The sequence below is a fragment of the Patella vulgata genome, chromosome 2, assembly GCF_932274485.2.
Source record: "Patella vulgata chromosome 2, xgPatVulg1.2, whole genome shotgun sequence".
NCBI lineage: Eukaryota > Metazoa > Mollusca > Gastropoda > Patellidae > Patella > Patella vulgata.
Window position 1 is genome coordinate 11,614,297 of NC_065880.2, and position 21,527 is coordinate 11,635,823.

The window sequence follows — 21,527 nt, forward strand, 5'->3', positions numbered from 1 at the left end:
AAGACCGTTATTTCCACGCCTGGGTATTTGGATATTTGTCAGTAGGGAAGAGGGTTAGAGACGTTATGTTAAATTTTTTGTAGTTAACTGTGATATCAGGCACAGGAAGAATAAGTTAAAGAGTAATAGCATTCCATTTTAAAACAGCACAAAACCATATCATTACTCATGTTGATAAGATAAAAAAAATAAAAACGTGATATTGGTGATTGAATTTTAGGCCTAGCCTCAATCATCATTACTAACATTGGTAATATAAAAAAAAAACATAGCCTCGATTATACAGTTTTGCATTTAATCACCAATGAGCGTTGAGCAGCAGATCAGATTCAAATCCAGTGAAAATCAAACACATAAGATGGCATCGAGAGTTGGTTAAGGTCTTTTCATGTTAATAAATGTCTAATTAATAGTTTATATAACATTTCAGGCCTAAAGAAAGACATGCAATAAGCAGATTTAGCTCTTGCATAATATATGTTTAGTATTAAATATAACTAAACCTCTTTGATTTGATGTCAACCAAAAAAACCTCAATTTCATTGATTCAATATATAAATTTATTTGGTGGGATGATAATCTAACTTGAAGAACATATTACGTCTAGAGATAAAACCAATGACCAACTCTTTATTAAACTCTTAACTAATGTATCTTTAAGGGTCTATAACAATACATATTGAACCCTGATGCCCAAATCCACAATCATTACACAATGAAGCACTGGGATCACGGCGGCTCACAATATTCTCACAAACAAAACATTTTGGGGCACCATAATAATGATAGCTACAGGCTCTGGCTTTATTATTGTGATGAAAATAAACGTATGCCCCACAAATAACACACGTATCTCTCCAACTCCAATAACTATCTGGTTTATAATTGCTGGTTTCGTAAGAACAGAAATAACAGATCTTGACTTCTGCTGAACCTGGACATGCCAAACTGCAGCATCGATAATCCTATAATAAACAGAAACATTCTCTAGGACTAAATATACATGCAAGATATTCTATTAAAACATATGAACCAGCGGCTGCCAGGCAGGATACGCCCACATTCTCTAGGTCTAAATATACATGCAAGATATATTCTAACAAAACATATGAAAAAGCATTAATCTGAATAAAATACAGATCTATATTTCGTTTTGCTTTTTTATACTTTCGATGGCCTACACTACATGATGAAGATCTGACAAGTTTTAGTGGGAGTTCACGTCAGGGGTCAAACGAGCGGCTTTTGACCCTATGACATTAGACATTGATTAATCAATCAACGTTGACGTTTCTAGTGATTTACCCACAGTTCCGTGCATAAAAAGGCGAAGAACTCGCCGTAACAAACCGTTTCAATGGCCTACACTAAATGAAGATCTGACCGGATGTACTGGAAGGTCGTGTCAGTGGTCGTTCAAGGGACTTTTGACCCTATGATGTCAGACATTGATTAATCAATCAGCGCTGACATTTCTAGTGGCTTACACATAGTTCCTTGCATCACAAGCCAAGAACTCGCTGTTTCCTTGGCTAATCCCTCACGCTATCCAGAACGCAGGTTATATAACAACTCTTCCTGATCCTAGTGTAGTAATGACAAGTAAAACGAAATTGGAACTATAAAAAAACGAAACGAAATTGGATCTGTATTTTAATCAGATTGGAAAGACCAATATAAGCTTTAGTAAAGAAAAAGCAGGAAGCAAAGTAAGTGTGAAGTAAAAGAAGGCGTCAGATTAATGGTGGAAAGAAAATATATTCTACATACCTGTAAATAGTTACTGCGAACAAAATCAGGTAATCTTGCTGCATCAACATCAGTACGGAGAAAATCTACCAATCTGTATAAATAAGAATTAGTGATGATTTTAACAATATTCTACTGTAAAACATCTATCAATTCTATTTTTATTCAAATCTGTCTATTAATTGCACACGTGATTACTATTGTTTATAATCTCCATGCATTATAGCTTTTGAATTTTCAGTGGTGCATGACGGAGGAGGGCCTGACAAGGACAGCTGTCTAGTCGTTCGGATGGGATGAAAAACCGAGGTCCCGTGTATACATTGGCGTGCACGTAAAAGATCCCTTGGCAGTTGGAATTTGATATAAGAGTAGGCCATAGTGCTGCTGCCTGGGCAAATTTCATTCACTGTATGGCATATACCGTCTTCATTAGCCCGGTCGGAGCAGAACAGTAGGACGTTAAACCCCATTTTATTTCATTTCATTTCAGCTTTTGAATTTGTGATAGTGGTAGTCAGGCGTTATATAAATATACATAGACAACATTCTACAGCAGAGATGACAAACTTATTTCGATTCAGGGGCCACATGAACTAAAATTTTACATCAAGTGGGCCAGAGATATACAAAAATATCAAGATAAAGTCAAATGTCCTTGAACTTTACTGAATTCTAAAACAAAAGCCAAATGTCCTTGACACAGGTAATTTTTTTAGACTGGTTTCCAAATTGCCAAGATATAATATTGAAAACAAAGTTCTCTTGCATTACATACAACTTACATGTCTAATGAAACCAGAAACAATAAAGATAGGTTGCCAGGCAACGAAACATACGCCCACAGCAGCTAAATCGTCCGGGCAGTCAACAAGAGTTGTCGCATATTTTTACTTTTTTCGGTAATGAAACATTTATAATACACTAAAATCTGATTAAGAGCAACAACTGAGAAAACCATTAGAATTTGTTTGGTTTTTATAAAGTTCTACCCCATGCTAACGTTTTGTATACAAAACTTTTAATATCGTGGATTTAGCTGTTCCAAGTCATAAAAATTCATTGAAAATCAATATACTTGTTCCTCTCAAGATCTTAAACTCTGTGTATCAATCTGAAGTCAATCGGGTGATAACTTTAGCCTTTAGAGCGTCACAAGATTTTGCAAAGTGATCAAGGGCCATAACTTTGGCAGAAATCGTTGAAAATCAATAGGATTCTTCGTCTCATGATCCTAAACACTGTGTATAAATTTAAGGTCAATTGGATATTAACTTTGGCCTCTAGAGCGTCCACAAGATTTTTTGAAGTGATCAAGGGCCATTACTCTGACAGTAATTATCGGAAATTGCTAAAAATCAATAGGCTTCTTCGTCTTATGACCTTAAACACTGTGTATTAATTTAAAGTCAATCGGATATCAACTTTGGCTTTTAGAGCGTCCACAAGATTTTTTGAAGTGATCAAGGGCCATAACTCTGGTAGTAATTATCGGAAATCGCTGAAAATCAATAGGCTTCTTCGTCTCATGACCTTAAACACTGTGTATAAATTTAAGATCAATCGGATATTAACTTTGGCCTCTAGAGCGTCCCCAAGATTTTTTGAAGTGATCAAGGGCCATAACGCAGGCAGTAATTATCGGAAATTGCTGAAAATCAATAGGCTTCTTTGTCTCATGATCTTAAACACTGTGTATAAATTTAAAGTCAATCGGATATTAACTTTAGCCTCTAGAGCGTCCACAAGCAATTGTGGACGCCGGACCGCGGCGACGACAATATACGACCACATTTAAATGTGGGCGTATAAAACTGATTTCCATCGCTAGTTTCTAAGAATTATCGACACGTCAGTTTGACGAAATTTGTTCCACAGGCCACATTGACATCCCTGTTATAAAGGGATTAAAAATAAACTTTTATCAATACCTTTGTCCTAGGTTACCATATTGTAAATGATATGGTACACATTGGGATCTTAATTCAGGGTTTTCACATATATTCTGGAAATAATCAGCCAGAGAAACATGCATTTTAACAACTTCTGTTCTGTTTGTAAGTAAGATCTTCTCCACTGCCTAAAATCAGAGTAAAATCATTGTCATCACTCTATATTAACTGTTTATTATCAATAAACTTCTCTTTATCAAGAAGAGTAATCTGATTAAAACACAGATCCTATTTCGTTTCATTTTTTATAGTTCAAAATTTTATTTTACTTCTCTTTACTACACTTGGATCCAGAAGAGTTGTTATATAATATGCGTTCTAGTTGATGTGAGAGATTAGCCAATGAAATGGTGTGTTACGGAGAGTTCTTGGCATGTGATCAGGGGTCGAAATAACGCTTGTCTACTTGTCGAATCCAAGTAACATTTTCAATGGACAAGTAGAAAAAAAATCTACTTGTCGCCGACGACAACTAAAATAATACGGTATCTATAAAAATTCAGGCTAAAAATGTATGTCTGTTTTATCCATTCCAATAAAATTGGAAGAGTGGAACTTTTCATTTTAAAACAAATTATTGGCCTTCATTCAATTTTCGGTTTCAGTGGATATACATTTATTATAAAACTTACCTTCCACAAGTATTCATGAGAAAAAGTAAGAATATCATTAGGATAACCAATAGTTCTAATATAAGGTTTTAAATGACGTCTGGCTTGAGCCCAGTGTAACCTTGGTATTAATATAATTTCATTTTTAACAACATCTCCTAATATCTTCATTATATCAGCTAATGGTAACCCACAGTAAGATATAGCTATAAGACATAGAGTCTGAAATATAGAACAAAATAACACACATTATATATAGAGTCTGAAATATAGAATACATTATATCAGCTAAGGTAATCCACAGTAAGATATAGCTATAAGACATAGAGTCTGAAATATAGAATAAAATAACACACATTATATATAAAGTCTGAAATATAGAACACATTATATCAGCTAATGGTAATCCACAGTAAGATATAGCTATAAGACATAGAGTCTGAAATATAGAATAAAATAACACACATTATATATAAAGTCTGAAATATAGAATACATTATATCAGCTAATGGTAATCCACAGTAAGATATAGCAATAAGACATAAAGTCTGAAATATAGAATAAATTATATCAGCTAAGGTAATCCACAGTAAGATATAGCTATAAGACATAGAGTCTGAAATATAGAATACATTATATCAGCTAACAGTATACCACATTATATATATCAATAAGACATAGAGTCTGAAATATAGAATAAATAAACACACATTACAATTAAAATAGAAATAGTCCGTACATTCGTGTTTTTTTTCCATTCTATACTTTAAAAAAACATGGTAATATACAGACTTACTTTTTCTATTTTTTTCGTTTTCTTTTATCTACTGACAGTCAATTATTTTTTATAAACTGTCAGATATCCTCTTACAGTCTCATATGACAACGTTTGGTCTTTGAAGGAATTATTAGTGAGCAGAAAAATCGCCTGTTATCACTTGACACTTCAGTCCGTTTTATGAAGGGATAATTTGTGTTTTCCTTTTGCTTTCGTCACTTTCGTTTTTAAAAGCTCCATTACCCATCTATCGTAGCAATGATCTATGAGTTAAAATTATATTTAGAACGTGTTGAACCAGTTCTATCAAATATGTGATAATGACTGCATTACACCAATATTGTCCTTTAAATATAAAAATATTTGTCTTGCCTTTTTAATACAACCAGTGCTATCTTCCGCTAAAAGTCGTGTAAATATAGTACTAAATAATTCATCCAGAGATTTAGGCAAATCTCTTATTTTACTAGTTAGATTTCTGAAGTCACCAAACACGCGTAGTTCTTCACACATCAGTCGGATCCACAAAGGATTATCTACGCCTGTACCATTAACTAATAAATCTAACTGTTCTTCATCTAATCTCTGTAAAGATAACAATACGGTAAATGTTTTCTGTTAGGGAAGCAACAGAGGATAAGTGGTTAAGATGCTGGCTCGATAGCCTTGAGGTTGTGTGTTCTATCCCCACATTAGCCGAAAAAGTTCATCGGGATTTTCTGATATGGTTTTCCTTTGTCAGTGGTGCAGGACGGAGGGCCTGACAAGGACAGTTGTCTAGTCATTCGGATGGGACGAAAAACTGAGGTCCCGTGTACTCATTGGCGTGCATGTAAAAGATCCCTTGACAGTTGGAATTTGATGTAAGAGTAGGCCATAGTGCCGCTGCCTGGGCAAAATTTCCCTCATAGCACACTGTATGGCGTATGCCTGTCTGCATTAGCCCAGTTCGGAGCAGAACAGTAGGACGTTAAACTCTGTTTTATTTCGTTTTTTGTTTGAATCTATGGATATAAAATGTTCAATGGAAAAACATATCTGTTCCAGTAAATCAAACACAAGAAATCTGACCCAATTGGAACCTTTTGTCTTTTTATGTGCAAGTATGAAATTTTTGTATTGAAATAACGATGCACCATTTGCATTTGTAACTAGAATATCAAATTTCTCACGGCTTAATCCACGCTAATATGTACCCAGATTGATTATTTAACATTTAAATAAGAAAACAAAAATAAAAAAAACCCATCAAAATATTGTTCCAGCTGTGATTCAATCAGATTTATATGTAAAACAGGTCTATCAATAACTTTAGAAGACAACAAAATGATGGCAGGCTTATTACGTAGAGAAGCAGCATAAATTGATGAAATTTCAATTCTACATATCTTTGTAAGTAATGAACGGAATTGAACCATTTTTGGACCTATGTTCCTATTAGAGATTCATCTTTCACAAAATTGGAATTTGCAAGTGATTTTATAGTGCTAAACTGGTACATCAGGACTTTAATCTTAGATTATAAAAATTACTGCTAGAACTTCTTGGTGAAAAGGTCTGGATTTGTCAAATTAAACACGAAGCTGCCAGGCAGGTTACGCTCATATTTTGCAAGAGATGGATAGAGAACAAGCTAATAACAAACAGGATTTTTTGTACAATCAGGGGCAATAATCCAGAAAGTTATGGTCTTAAATGTGCAAATATCAAAAGGGACTGAGATCTTTGGGATATAAAGATATGTTTTAAGTTTCATCAGAATCAGACAAAAATTGTGACCTCTAAGAGGGTCGACAACCTTCGTATTGCATACTTTTACACAATTTGCGTACAAAGAGCGGCCATTTTGTTGGGCAGTTTTATTTCGATTTTCCCGAAATTCGAATTAAACCTTCAAAATGGTGGAATGGTGAAATATTTAAACGTTTTTTATAATCGGAAAAAAAAAAATGTGACCTCTAGAGAATCTGCAAGCTAAAAATGCCATTTTTCGTAAATGCAGGGGCCATAATCCAGGAAGTTAAGTTTGGGTATCTGCGATTATCAAAAGGATCCATGATCTTAGTGTGTAATTGTGATATATTCACACATTTTTTTTCAATCAGATAAAAATTATGACCTCTACAAGGACCACAAGCTAAAAACACGATTTTTCGTTCAATCAAGGGCCATAATCCGATATGCGTGAATTTGAGAACGAAGGGCGGCCACTTTGTCTGTCAGTTTTGGGCTGATTTTCACGAAATTCGAACTCAGTTTCAACAAAATCGGATAAAAATTGTGACCTCTAAACGTTTCAAATTTAAACCAAATCGGATAAAAATTGTGACCTCTACAGTGTTCACAAGCTAAAAACGTGATTTTTCGTGCAATCAGAGGCCATAATCCATGAAGTTACAGTCCGATACATGCCAATATCGAAAGGAACCGAGATCTTAGGGTGATAAACCTTTATTTCAAGTTTCATTGAAGTCGGATAAAAATTGTGACCTGTAGACTGTTCACAAACAATTGTGGACGGACGGACGGAAGGGGGCGACGACAAAATACGTCCACATGAAAATGTGGGCGTATAAAAAAAGAGAAATAAAGCAATTAAGGAATGAATCACGGTACAAACCTTATTAAAAGTACCAAGATAACTAACAGCCAATGCCTTTAAATTATTTTCACCTAGGTCTGCCAACTGAAACCAGTAACATGGATGTTCAGCAAGTCTGGCTAGAGACGGTGCATGTTGATTACAGCTGACAATACAGCGGACATTACAAGGTGTTGTCGGTGGCAACCAAGATAAATGATTATTCAGTGCCATACTTGTTAACTGTTAAAGGAATAAAGAAAATCAATTTCTCAAATTAACAAATGATATAACATTAGAGTGTCAACAAACTAAAAACGTGATTTTCCATACAATCAGGGGTCACCATCCAGGAAGTTTCAAACTGATACATGCCAACATCAGAAGGAACTGAGATCTTTTGGAGATAAACCTATATTTCAACTTTGCAAATGTACTGTCATAACCTACATAAAGGACTTTTAATTTTGAATATTCCTTACCTCATTAACAGCATCAAATACAATAATAATTTTTCTTTTTGATTTACGAATCTCTTCAAAGGCATCTTTAAGTAAATTTAATGGTTTAGTTTCCTCTTCATTTTCCTCTGCTTTAGCTGGACAAAATAAAAAAAAAAAACATGATACATTGCTACACATATATAAAACAATTTTTAGTGATCTTTGCCAATCTGATTAAAACACAGATCGTATTTCGTTTTGTTTTTATAGTTCAAGAGAGAGAGAGAGAAATGGGATTTAACGTCCACTCGACACAAACTAGGTCATTTCGGGACTAACATATGGTTTTTGATTTTATTTCAATAATTCGCTTGCACATAGGGGGTCTTTAGCAGTGGGAGGAAACCGGAGGACCCGGAGAAAACCCACGAGGTTGGACAGGCGACCCTACTCCTTGTCGCGTACATACGGGGATTCGAAACCACGCCAGTCGATTCAATGACAGGTCCTATGATACAGCACGCACGTGCTAACCATTCGGCCATCCAACCCCCCTTTATAGTTCAAAATTTTGTTTTACTTTAATTAGCGTGTGGTGCATGGAAATGTGGGAATTCCACTAGAAACATCAACGCTGATTGATTAATCAATGTCTGACGTCATAGGGTCAAAAGCCGCTCGTATTACCCCTGACACAAACTTCCATCGAAAGTATAAAAAATCAAAACGAAATATAGATCTATATTTTAATCTGATAGTGGTCTTTGCTCTCATATGAGCAATTGACAACCAAAGTAGTACTCTGTGAAACATGCTTCTAACAACACCGTTCACAAGATCATCTAATCTCCACTAAGTTTCATTCCGCTACTATATGCAACCACATTCATTGCTGGCCCAGTTCAAACTCCAAAATATTGTGATCTCAGGTGACATGCATGTAACTTCATTCATAATTTCTCTAAATAATATTTTCTTGTGACATAGTTACACTTTAGCAATGTTCAACACCAGAAATGAAGAGAACAAGATCATAAATGTAACATGCAAATTCACAATGAATTGTAAAACATTGTGATATTTCAATTACTGTTATGGACGATCAGCAACAATGGCAAGTAGCGGTTAAAGTTTTCTTGAAAGTTATAAAGATAGGTTGCCAGGCAACGAAACATACGCCCACAGAAGCTAAATCGGCCGAGAAATCAACAAGAGTTGTCGCATATTTTTACTTTTGTCGGTAATGATGCACTCAAATCAGATTAAGAGTAACTCATTAAGTAATTATCAGAAAATCATTAGAATTTGTTTGGCCCATGCTAACATTTCATATACAAAATATTTAGTACCATGGATTTAGCTGTTCAAGTTATTAAAAATCATTGAAAATCAATATACTTGTTTGTCTCAAGAACTTTAACTCTGTGTATCAATCTAAAGTCAATCGAAATGATTATATATAGGCATAAACACAGTATATAAATATAAAATCAATCAGATGAAAACTATGGTCTCTAAAGCATCCACAAGATTTTTCGAAGTGATCAAGGGCCATAACTCTGGCAGTAATTACAAAAAATCGTTGAAAATCAATAGGCTTTTTTGTCTGATGGCCTCAGTTTGACGGGGGCGATGACAATATACGACCATATTTCAATGTGGGGTTGTAAAAACAATTTTGTCTCATATTCTCAATGAAAGAATAACAATTACCCTTAGGTGGTATATCCAGATAGTGGAGTAATCTTTGTATCAAGTTACTAGACTGACGACTCAAATTAGTTCCACCACAAAAATGATAAAAAACATCAAAACCCTCCTGAAAATATAGTCAAAGTATTTATTTATCTATTATTTATTCATTCTTCAAGTAGAGGTTACAACATGATAACAGACAATTTATATATGTATATATGAAATAAGAACAATAAGCTGCCTTTGTATGATTGAGAAAGCGACAACAATAAATAAAGATATGTATTTGAAATAAGAACTACTTGCTGCATTATGGGCCAAATCAGTTTATTTCACTGGGGCTAAAAATTTATTCAATATCTATATACAACTACACATTCAGAGCGAGAGAGAGCGAGAGAGAGAGAGAGAGAGAGAGAGGGAGAGAGAGAGATTTCAATGTCCACTGGACACAAACTAGATCATTTCGGGACTAACATATGGTTGAATTTTATTTCAATAATTCACTTGCGTATAGGGATCTTTAGCAGTGGGAGGAAAATGGAGGACCCAGAGAAAACCCACGAGGTTGTATAGACTGGGGAACAGAAACCACGCCAGTTGACTCAATAACAGACCTTATGATACAACGGGTTGAAACCTGACCACCATTTTATATTCATAACTCTGCTCAGAATGAAGTAATTTGAGTGAAATTTTCAATATATTCCTTTTTCATTATCTATTTTTGTAGTGCAAACAGTCGGTTCTTTATCTAAATCTTACATAATTCATCTTTAATGTTATGAATAAACTGAGTAACATAAAAGTCTATACCAAACTGATTAAAATACAGATCTATATTTCATTTCGTTTTTTATACTTTTGATGGCCTAAACTACACGAAGATCTGAGCAGTTGTACTAAAAAGTAACGCCAGGGGTCGTACAAGCGGCTTTTGACCCTATGACATCAGATATTGATTAATCAATCAGCGTTGACGTTTCTAGTGATCTACCCACAGTTCCGTACATCACAAGCAGGGCTGTCGGTAATTTTTCACAGTTGATTAGCAGCACTGTTAATCAAAAAGTCCAATTTTGCCAAATTTGATTAGCAAATTTAAAAATTGATTAGCAGTTTTTCAGTTTCAACATAAAAACCTAAATAACAAGATATTACTTTACTTCATAACAAATATGATTAGATTCCATTCTTACTATTCTTAGATTTTTTTATCACTGCCACAAGTACTTGTGACAGTTTGTGAATGTGGTGTAGACATTTAGTTAGGTCTTATGTCTGAAGCCAATTCTTAACAGTGACTTCCAAGGCCCCAATCATTTTAATTGTTATTTTTTGTTACGTTAGAAATCTTCGTTAGAAAACAATTTCGTCTGCTTTTTATCGTGTATTGCTATTTTTGTTCAATCGGGCGCACCTCGATTAACTAGACACACGCGATATTTTACAGGAATTTTTACTTTGATTTATCATTTTACATACGTTAACATATATTTATTTTTTTATATTTTATTAACAATAGGTGGGGGATACACTGGATTTATTTCTTTCAAAATGAATATAATATAATTACTTGATGTCTCGCAACGTGAGTGGTACTACTTGATTCCCTATTTCCGGTTTAATAGTCCCTATTCATAGAGTTATGTCCCTGTATTATATAGTACCGTATAATGAATTGTGTCTGGGTAGTTCGAGAAAAAATGTCACACGGAGAATTCAGTTTTGTTTATAAAATTTTATTCAACATTTTATACACGTTGAAAGTGTTTAGAAAGCCTTTTAGTCTTCAAATGTGGATTATCCTTGTGTCAATATCCAAAATGACAGGCATATTAATGATTCGCAGTTACTGCGAATCAAAAACTTTAGATTTTAATTTTTGATTAGCAACGGACAAAATATGTATCGCAAATTGCGCTACGATACTGGTTGTCGGCAGCCCTGAGCACAAGCAAAGAATTCTTCGTTTTCTAGGCTAACCCCTCACTTCAACCAGAACACCGGTAATATAACAACTCTTCCAGATCCTAGTGTAGTAAAGACAAGTAAAACAAAGTTTTGATCTATAAAAAACGAAACGAAATCAGATTGAAGTCTATACATGTACCTGCACAAGTATAGCTGTAACTTTAGCTAGTAGAGAAGTTTTACCCCAACCACTTTTAGCTTCTACAACACACAATTTATTATCAGATTCGTCTAAATTCCAATTTTCAGATTTTCCTATGGAAGATAAACAAGGCAATTGTTATAGAAGACAGCATAATTATAATCCATGAAGGTACATTTCAACATACATGTACATTATGGAAGAGCTAAATCTGCCAATTGCAGGTCTTTCTTTAGGCCTGAAATGTTATCTAAATTATTAATAAGACATTAATTAAACATGCATTATGCAAGAGCAAAATCTGCTTATTACAAGTCTTTCTTTAGGCCTGAAATGTTATCTAAGTTATCAATTAAACATTAATTAACTTATCCAGACCATAATAAACTCTCGATGTCAAGGCTAGCCTTCGATGTCAAGGCTAGCCTTCGATGTTGGCTGGATTAGATTCCTATATGCCGCTAACGGCTATTGATAATTAAATCAATAAAAGTGGATAATCGAGACTATGCTGGTAATATTAATGATTTTAGTAATGATGACCGAGACTATGCAAAAATTTCACCCGGTTCTTTCTCGGTTCATAGAGGATCAATTTGACTGAAATTTTCAGCAAATTACCTTTACACTATCTAGTTTTTAACTATTATAGCGAGAACTGCCATCTCTTTATCTTATCTCCCATAATGTATCTTTAACTTATCCAGACCAAAATCAACTCTCGATGTCATCTTATGTGTTCGATTTTCACTGGATTTCAATCCGATCTGCTGCTCAACATTCATTGATGATTAAAATGCAAATATGGATAATCAAGACTATGTTTTTTTTTATCGTACTGACTTCAATTGCTAAATTCTCAGTTCAGAGTAAAGCAATTTGAAAATTTCAGCATATTCCCTTTACATTATCCAGGTTTTAACTATTATAGTGAGAACTGCCAACTCTTTATCTAATCTCCCATACTGTATCTTTAACTAGTCTTTATTCAATACAAAAATAACAACATATACAAAAGAAGTGCAATACTCACTTGAAGAAGGTTGGCTTATCTCTGAAAAAAGAATTATCATATATCTGTATTTTACTATCATTTGTAGTATTTATCTATTTATTTATTTTTGGAAGAGGCATATCAAACATGAGAATAGAGGTGATAGTATAAAGTTAGATGATAATAAGATACGAAAGTTTTGATGAGAGAAAGAGTAATGATGTCATGAATGATCAGCCTCTTGACTCAAGAGGATAACCCATAAAAACCTGCCTAAATTAAAACTAGGTTTATTTCAAATGGGGTCCTTGGAAGAGAGAGAGAGAGAGAGAGAGAGAGAGAGAAATGGGGTTTAATGTCCACTCACACAACGAGGTCATTTCGGGACTAACATATGGTTTAATTTTATTTTAATAATTCGCTTGCGCACAGGGGTCTTTAGCAGTGGGAGGAAACCAGAGGACCCGGAGAAAACCCTTGAGGTTGGACAGGCGACCCTACTCCTTGTCACGTACAACCGGGGATTCGAAACCACGCCAGTCGACTCAATGACAGACTTTATGATACAGTGTGCGCACGCTAACCATTCAGCCATCCAACCCCCCGTGCTTGGAGGAGGATCAGGTCATGTCATCATAGATGGGCAGATTGATTTATGAAAGATGAAAGGTGAAATATGACAATAAATAGTGAAATGTGTGTGCACCATAAGGGATGTGAAGTACAAATAGGTATGAAAGACATTGGAGAGAGAGAGAGAGAAATGGGGTTTAACGTAGGTCATTTCGGGACTAACATATGGTTTAATTTTATTTTTTTTTAATAATTTGCTTGAGCGTAGGGGTCTTTAGCAGTGGAAGGAAAACAGAGGACCAGAAGAAAACCAACGAGGTTGGACAGGCGACCCTAAGGCTACACAAAATAAATGTCTTGTTTCTCGGGCAACTGACAGCTGAAACTGTAGGGGGGGAGGGCATTTCTTTTTTTTTTTTTACCCCATTGCTAGCTAGAGGATGGTGCAAAATAAAATTAGGCTATTGTTGAAAATTGTTGGGGCGGGAGGGCGGCCTTGTATTTTTTTTTTTTTTTTTTTTTAATGAGAAAGTCATTACTTGTCTACAGTTTTGCTTTCAGTTATATATTGTACATACTTAGAACATAAACCCAAAAATCAAGTCTACTCAAACACTGAACACTGACTGAAAGGAAAATAATTTTCCATATTTAATTCACGTAATGTAGCTTACTAATGGTAATGGTGACAAACTAAAATAGAATTCCATACGACTATTAATAGCCGTCCATAATAAAGACAATATTTTAAAGAGTAAGCCTCTGTCAGCATGTGTATCAAAAATAATCATCACGGTAAACGACACTTAGAACTATATCTAGTATCGCTGGTTTATAATTATTGACCTAATTCCACCAAATGCATGTCACGTGTCATCGGGATTCGGGAAATGACTGTTTCTCAGGATATTCGGTGTGTTTCTCATGATGTTCGGTGTTCTATCTGGGGTTTATATCGAATGACTATTTAAATTTAACTAACAACTGGTCAGTAAAACCATCAAATGTGAAATCCAATTATTATTTTCCGGATTATCAAAACTACCGTTAAATGTGCTAATGACCCAAATTCTGACTGAGGTATGGTGACTATCATCGTGTCGTATTCGTAGCCACAAGTAATAATTAACCTGTTCTACGATTCATTGTTTTATCAATAGGATTTTTCAAACATGGACCAACTGAAGCCGGCAATAATGAGCCGATTAATATCGAATGATTGAAATACATTGCATTGTTGTCAATGACTTTCGGTGTTGAACACGAATCAAATTCTAGTTCACCAGGGGAGGTAATTAAAATCACGTGATACAAAAATGGAGGTTCTTTCGATATCAATAAAAAAAGACCCGTAAATGAGCATTTACATCTGGATCAGTTTAATACATTTGAATGGATATACACGTATGACGCATGTAGGTACATGCAGCATATTCTTTTTATGACTTGCTTATCGATGTTCGGGCGGGCGTTACATATCTTTTATTTTTCATCAAGACTAATAAATAGGCCGCACGCGCAACCAATTTTGCGTGCGGGCGGTGCCCGAGAAACAACTTATTTTATTTGTGTTGCCTAAAAAGACATTGGAGTATACATACATAAACAAACAATCTTATAGTAACAATTACAGGATACAATTTCCTTATGGCAAATTATCTCCCCCTGATGTGTCAAGGGAGATAATTCAAAATTTACCTAATACTGAAATACTTCTAAATTAAGAATTTATTTAAATTCACCTGTTTGTTTAATATTACATGGTTCACCTTTACAGAAATTCAACAACAATTCTACTTCATTTTCTCTTCCTATCATAGACTCAGCTCTTTCAGTAATAAATGCCCATTGGTGATCTTTTTCTATAACAATAACATTTATATTTTAAAGTAGCTAAGTCTCAAACACAAATTATTTGTCAATTTAAATCAACATTGATGTTGTGATCTTACCAGGAAAAGATGGGCTTCTGATATCCAATATTTAAGATAAAACAAACATTTTACCACTGGTACAAGAATTGCGTACCATAATGCGTTTCAGCGCCATTTGTAACAAGGCACTTGAAGAACGAGGCTAGATATATTCCACAAGTCATGTCAAACGGTGATGCCACATTCTTATCTGGAGAGCATGCGCAGTAAATACTATCGATGTAGACTGGAATAACCAGACGCTAGAGATTGCCATTCAATTGAGACTTCTGGTGTATTTCGCCGAACATAACTGATTCGAAATTTGAGTAAAAACGGAAACGATTGAGGCAGATTTTATATTTTTCACCCATCATAGGTGATTATATCGTATGTCTTGAAGTCCACAATTTTTAAATTCAATATCTGAACATATTAAAACTAAACAGATTTTGTTTCTAACCAACGTAGATCAGTTGCTCACCTAATTCTTCAATCGGAATGTCATTGTGTAATTCAGGAACAGGATATTTTTGTTCGATGGCTGATTTAAAGAAATCTAGAACTTGACCAGCAAATTGTTCTAATTCTTCAATAATTACCTGTATAAAACCAAACAAAAATCATTTTAAACATTCTTCAATTAAAAAATACACAATCCAATGAATATGAACAGTTTATGAGATATGTAACAGAATAATACTTGTATACCAAAAACTCAATTTGTTTTCATGGAAACACAAAAGCTCTTAAAGCTCAATGAGCAAAAGGCAGAACTACTCTAATAAATGCTCTAGAATAAACAATTTATACCAACACAAAACTTATTCAATTTGAGAATTTTTCTAATCAGCCAAAGGCACAACTAATATAACAGGTTAATATGTATACAAAGTTTATAAGATGTGCTCATTTGGAAAAGGGATAAATTAGTCAAAGGCTACTATAACAGGTTAACATGTATACAAAGTTTATGAGATGTGCTCCAGAAACCAATATCCTTCCCTGACTTTATTTGAAATGGGATAAAAAAAACAATCAAATAAAATTAATTAATATCAAAAAATCTATTATAATCATCAACATACCAGTTCTTTGCCTTCTACTTCAGACACGCCCTTGTATTTTACATCATAACAATATACTTGAGTCGGAAATATTTCAGACATTTTTGCTTTCAAAAGCTGTAAAAATAATTTTCTATTAATTAGAATAACGACATGCTCGAGTTTAACCTGTATTTGATACAAGCTAGGTCATTTCAGTACTAACATGTGGTTCATTTTCATTTCAATAATTCGCTTCCACATTGTGGTCTTTAGCAGTGGGAGGAAACCGGGGGGACCTAGAGAAAACCAGGCAACCCTGCTTATTGTCACGTACAACTGTGGAATCGACACCACGCCAATTGACTCAATGACAGATCTTATGATACAACGCGCACATGCTAACCATTCTGTCATCCAACCCCCCTTAAATGTGTAGAAATTTTATTCTATCAATATATATCAAAACACAATCCCCATATTAAATGGACACAATGTTTCGACAAATTTTCACTGGTCATTATCAAGCATACAAATTTACAAATGCGGGAAGATGTGAAAGCGTTATATATAAATATATTCAACAATCTCTAATCAGCATTCCAACATTTCCGGCGTGGTTCTCCCTTGTCAGTGATGCAGGACGGAGGGGCTGACAAGGAAAGCTGTCTAGTCGTTCGGATGGGACGAAAAACCGAGGTCCCGTGTACACATTGGCGTGCACGTAAAAGATCCCTTGGCAGTTGGAATTCGATATAAGAGTAGGCCGTAGTGCCGCTGTCCGGGCAAAATTTCCCTCATAGCACACTGTATGGCGTATGCCCGTCTTCATTAGCCCAGTATAGGAGCAGAACAGTAGGACGTTAAACCCCAGGTTAAGAGCAGAACAGTAGGACGTTAAACCCCAGGTTAAGAGCAGAACAGTAGGACGTTAAACCCCATTTCATTTCATTTCATTGCATTCCAACTTTAAATAATCAGCTTACTTTTAATTGTTGTTGGCTGTATGTATCAATGTCTTTAAATCTTGTTAAATGATCTTTAGGGATTTGAGAAATAAAATCATTATTTCGAATGAAAAATACTGCATTACTATTTCCTTTCCTGTGGAGAAAATCATAGAATTAACTACAAATGCATCAGGCCCTGAGTTCACAAAGCATTCTTAGACTTGAGTTACGAATTTACTCAACTTTCAATCACTGTTTATGACGAATTTACTCAACTTTCAATCACTGTTTATGACGAATTTACTCAACTTTCAATCACTGTTTATGACGAATTTACTCAACTTTCAATCACTGTTAATGACGAATTTAAACAACTTTCAATCACTGTTTATGACGAATTTACACAACTTTCAATCACTGTTTATGACGAATTTACACAACTTTCAATCACTGTTTATGACGAATTTACACAACTTTCAATCACTGTTTATGACGAATTTAAACAACTTTCAATCACTGTTTATGACGAATTTAAACAACTTTCAATCACTGTTTATGACGAATTTACACAACTTTCAATCACTGTTTATGAAGAATTTACACAACTTTCAATCATTGTTTATGACGAATTTACACAATTTTCAATCACTGTTTATGAGAAATATCTTTGATCCAGAAACACAAAACTTTGCATATAGTTTCTTATTGATGTATTTGATACAAACAAAAGTTTTATAAAGGGCTATATATTAGTTAAAAAAAGGCCAACAAGTTTGAGTAAATTCTTAACTTGAGTCTGAGAATGCCTGATCATTGGGAAATTTATTCATAAACTTTAAATGTGCACCATATAACAAGCATAAAATGTATATTCACTGTAAATACTGAACGATAGGCTTTTAGGCAATGAAACATACTTCCCCCCCCCCCCATCCCATACTAAGCATGGTAATTTTTTCATGCATATCTAAAGTCTTTACAGGACACTAAAACAGATCAAGGGCAACAACATACGAAATAATGATCAGAAATTCTAAAGGTCATTTGCTCTGCACTAACATAAGCAACATATAAATTCTAAGTCAATTGGCTAAGTGGGTAAGCGCTGGCTCGCTAGCCTGGAGGTCAGGTGTTTGATCCCTGCTTTGGCCAAGATAGTGGTTTCCCCTTGTCAGTGGTGCAGCACGGAGGGCCTGACAAGGACAGCTGTCTAGTCATTTGGATGGTACAAAAAACAAGGTCCCGTGTATACATTGGCATGCATGTAAAAGATCCCCTAGCAGTTGGAATTCAATATAAGAGTGGGCCATTGTGATGCTGCCCGGGCAAAATTTCCATCATAGCACACTGTATGACTCATCCCCAGTCGGAGCAGAACAGTAGGATGTTAAACCCCATTTCATTTTAATAAAAATCATTAGCCTTATTCAAATGATTAATGCTAACAACTCTGGGAGTACTTATCAGAAATAATTGAACATCTATATGCCCCTTTGTATATAACTGACATTAAATAATAACATAGTTAACCTCAAGGCACCATGAAGTATCTCCATGAAAGTTATTGAAGTATCTGGTACCCAATCATACTTTTCTTTAACATCATCTGGTATATCTTCTTCTGATGGTATCCAACCATATCTGCAACAAAATAATCTATAATACGACTTTTGTGGATAAATATAAGTTATACGACGTATACAAGAAAGTTTCAGATTATCTTGCCCTTTAACAACTCAATACATAAGATTTGTGTAAAGAATTCTTCAGGCTTTCTTGCTCTTCAGCAATGTATGTACAGAATGTTTCAGATTTTCTCGCTCTTAATGCTAGGTTCCCACTTTCGTGCGATGTGTTACGATAGGAATGTCTCTATTGAGCCTGTGGTCTGGTACATGTACGTGCAGATACATGCGGATACGTTTCGATACAATCAGCATGACAGAAACGTGACAGAAACACTACAAATACTCTACGATTAAAACCACGATTTCAGTCGTAGCGCAAATCATGATAGTGAGAACCTAGCATTAGTAAACTCAATATTTAAGATTTGTGTAGATAGCTACTCTATATAGAGAAAGTTTCAGACTTTCTTGCTCTCTACCAACTCTTAGGGTCTTATCTGGAGCAAAAGATAGATGCATAGTATTACATTACCTTAACAGAACACAGTTTTTATGGGATACAATCACTAGTTTATTCTAAAAGCACGACGTTTCGACAAGTATCCTCTTATCGTTATCAAGCACATTACCTATCACAAGTCATATTCAAGATAGATGCATAGTATTACATTACCTATCACAAGTCATATTCAAGATAGATGCATAGTATTACATTACCTATCACAAGTCATATTCAAGATAGATGCATAGTATTACATTACCTATCACAAGTCATATTCAAGATAGATGCATAGTATTACATTACCTATCACAAGTCATATTCAAGAAAAAAGGTTCTCCCTCATTGGTTTCATAACAAGCATCTAATTCCTCTAAACAAACAGCTATTGTTTCTCCTGTTGTTGTATCTTTTGGTATTCCCCATCGTAAATCACAATCTATTAATTGTATTCTTCTTGCTTCACACCATTCTCTTAATTCCGGGAATACCTGGACAAGAAAAATTGATTCTTGTAACAAATTCAAATTTGGTTTAGTGCCGATTCATTTTTAATCATCTGAATTTTTTAAAATGCATCATGTAAGATTTTCGATAAATAGTTCGCCATTCGTGCTATAATAGTTCAATAATAGGTAATGAGAAATAGATATTTTGGAAATTTTAGTCAAGTTACTTTATTCTGAGCAAAGTTATGAGTATTTGAAGTTTTCACAAGATAGCCTCGATTGTCAAATACCATTGCTACAATAGTAAACAAAGTTTATTGTAAAATTTTTTAAATGGTGAAGATGTTCTAATTCATTAAATATCTAAGCCATCTAATGGCTTAGAGAGTTTGTTATCGGGACTGTCATGTTAATAAATGTCTAACTAATAAAATTTATATAACATGTGAAGATAGAAAAAAAGACCTGCAACAGACTGATTTAGCTATCACATAATGCATGTTTAAACATGCATTATGCAAGAGCGAAATCTGCCTATTGCAGGTCTTTCTTTAGGCCTGAAATGTTATCTAAATTATTAATTAGACATTAATAAACATATCCAGACCATAATCAACTCTCGATGCCATAGGATATCTCCGATATTAAGTAGATTAGAACGGTTCAGCCATATTTTGATTTAATTTATAAACGGTGAAGTGAGGCTAAGCTTCGAACAACCAGTACAGTTGGTTGCAATTAATGCACACGTCTTGTCAAACCTTCAAAAGCTAATAACTTTGCTCACAATGGAGCAATTTGAATCAAATTTTCAATATATATTCATTTTGCATTATCTATTTTCGATCTATTATAGCAAGACTGACCAGCGTTTATCTAAATCTTACATAATGTATCTTTAATTGATAAAGACTTATAACCAATCCTGAAACAATAACAGTTTAAACATACATATATTAAACATACATTATGCAAGAGCTAAATCTGCCTATTTGCAGGTCTTTCTTTAGGCCTGAAATGTTATCTAAATTATTATTTAGACTTTAATTAACTTATACAGACCATAATCAACTTAGCCTGCGATGTTTATTGGATTAGGTTTCGATTTGCTATTCGACATGCATTCATAATTAAACCAGCGGCTGCCAGGCAGGATACGCCCACATTTTCGAGAGATGGATAGAGAACAAGCTAACAAGAAAGTGATTTTTCCTCCTATCAAGGGCCATAATTCAGGAAATTACAATTCAATATGCGCGAATATCGACAGGAACTGAGATCTTTGTGTTATAAACTTACATTTCAAGTTTCAACAAAATAGGATAAAAATTGTGACCTCTATAGGGTCCACAACCTTGATATACCATATTTTTACGCTATTTGAGAACGAACGGCGGCCATTTTGTTTGTCAATTTTGGGCTGATTTTCACGAAATTCTAACTAATCTTACCTTAGGGTGTAACGGTGATATAATAATACGTTTTTTAAATCAGATAAAAATTATGACCTCTATAGGGTCCACAAGCTAAAAACGCAATTTTTCGTACAA

The 21,527-nt window shown here is 34.4% G+C and overlaps 1 protein-coding gene across 2 annotated transcripts in view; it reads right to left on the reverse strand.

Annotated features, from left to right (window-relative positions):
• Positions 1-21,527, reverse strand: part of LOC126809712 (telomerase protein component 1) — a 37,539-nt gene that overhangs the window by 6,023 nt on the left and 9,989 nt on the right. Inside the window, exons 4-19 of one of the 2 annotated variants that reach the window (XM_050534452.2) lie at positions 19,835-20,019; positions 18,932-19,042; positions 17,438-17,555; positions 16,494-16,589; positions 15,890-16,007; positions 15,235-15,354; positions 12,959-12,979; positions 11,923-12,038; positions 9,828-9,933; positions 8,154-8,269; positions 7,711-7,914; positions 5,463-5,675; positions 4,334-4,534; positions 3,681-3,829; positions 1,771-1,843; positions 280-965 (exon numbers count right to left, since the gene is read on the reverse strand). In XM_050534452.2, coding sequence (XP_050390409.2) covers positions 657-965; positions 1,771-1,843; positions 3,681-3,829; positions 4,334-4,534; positions 5,463-5,675; positions 7,711-7,914; positions 8,154-8,269; positions 9,828-9,933; positions 11,923-12,038; positions 12,959-12,979; positions 15,235-15,354; positions 15,890-16,007; positions 16,494-16,589; positions 17,438-17,555; positions 18,932-19,042; positions 19,835-20,019 — 2,256 coding nt within the window. In that variant the 3' untranslated portion in view covers positions 280-656. Of the gene's footprint in view, positions 1-279; positions 966-1,770; positions 1,844-3,680; positions 3,830-4,333; positions 4,535-5,462; positions 5,676-7,710; positions 7,915-8,153; positions 8,270-9,827; positions 9,934-11,922; positions 12,039-12,958; positions 12,980-15,234; positions 15,355-15,889; positions 16,008-16,493; positions 16,590-17,437; positions 17,556-18,931; positions 19,043-19,834; positions 20,020-21,527 lie in introns of those variants that run through there. The other variant, XM_050534451.2, reaches the window with a different exon arrangement.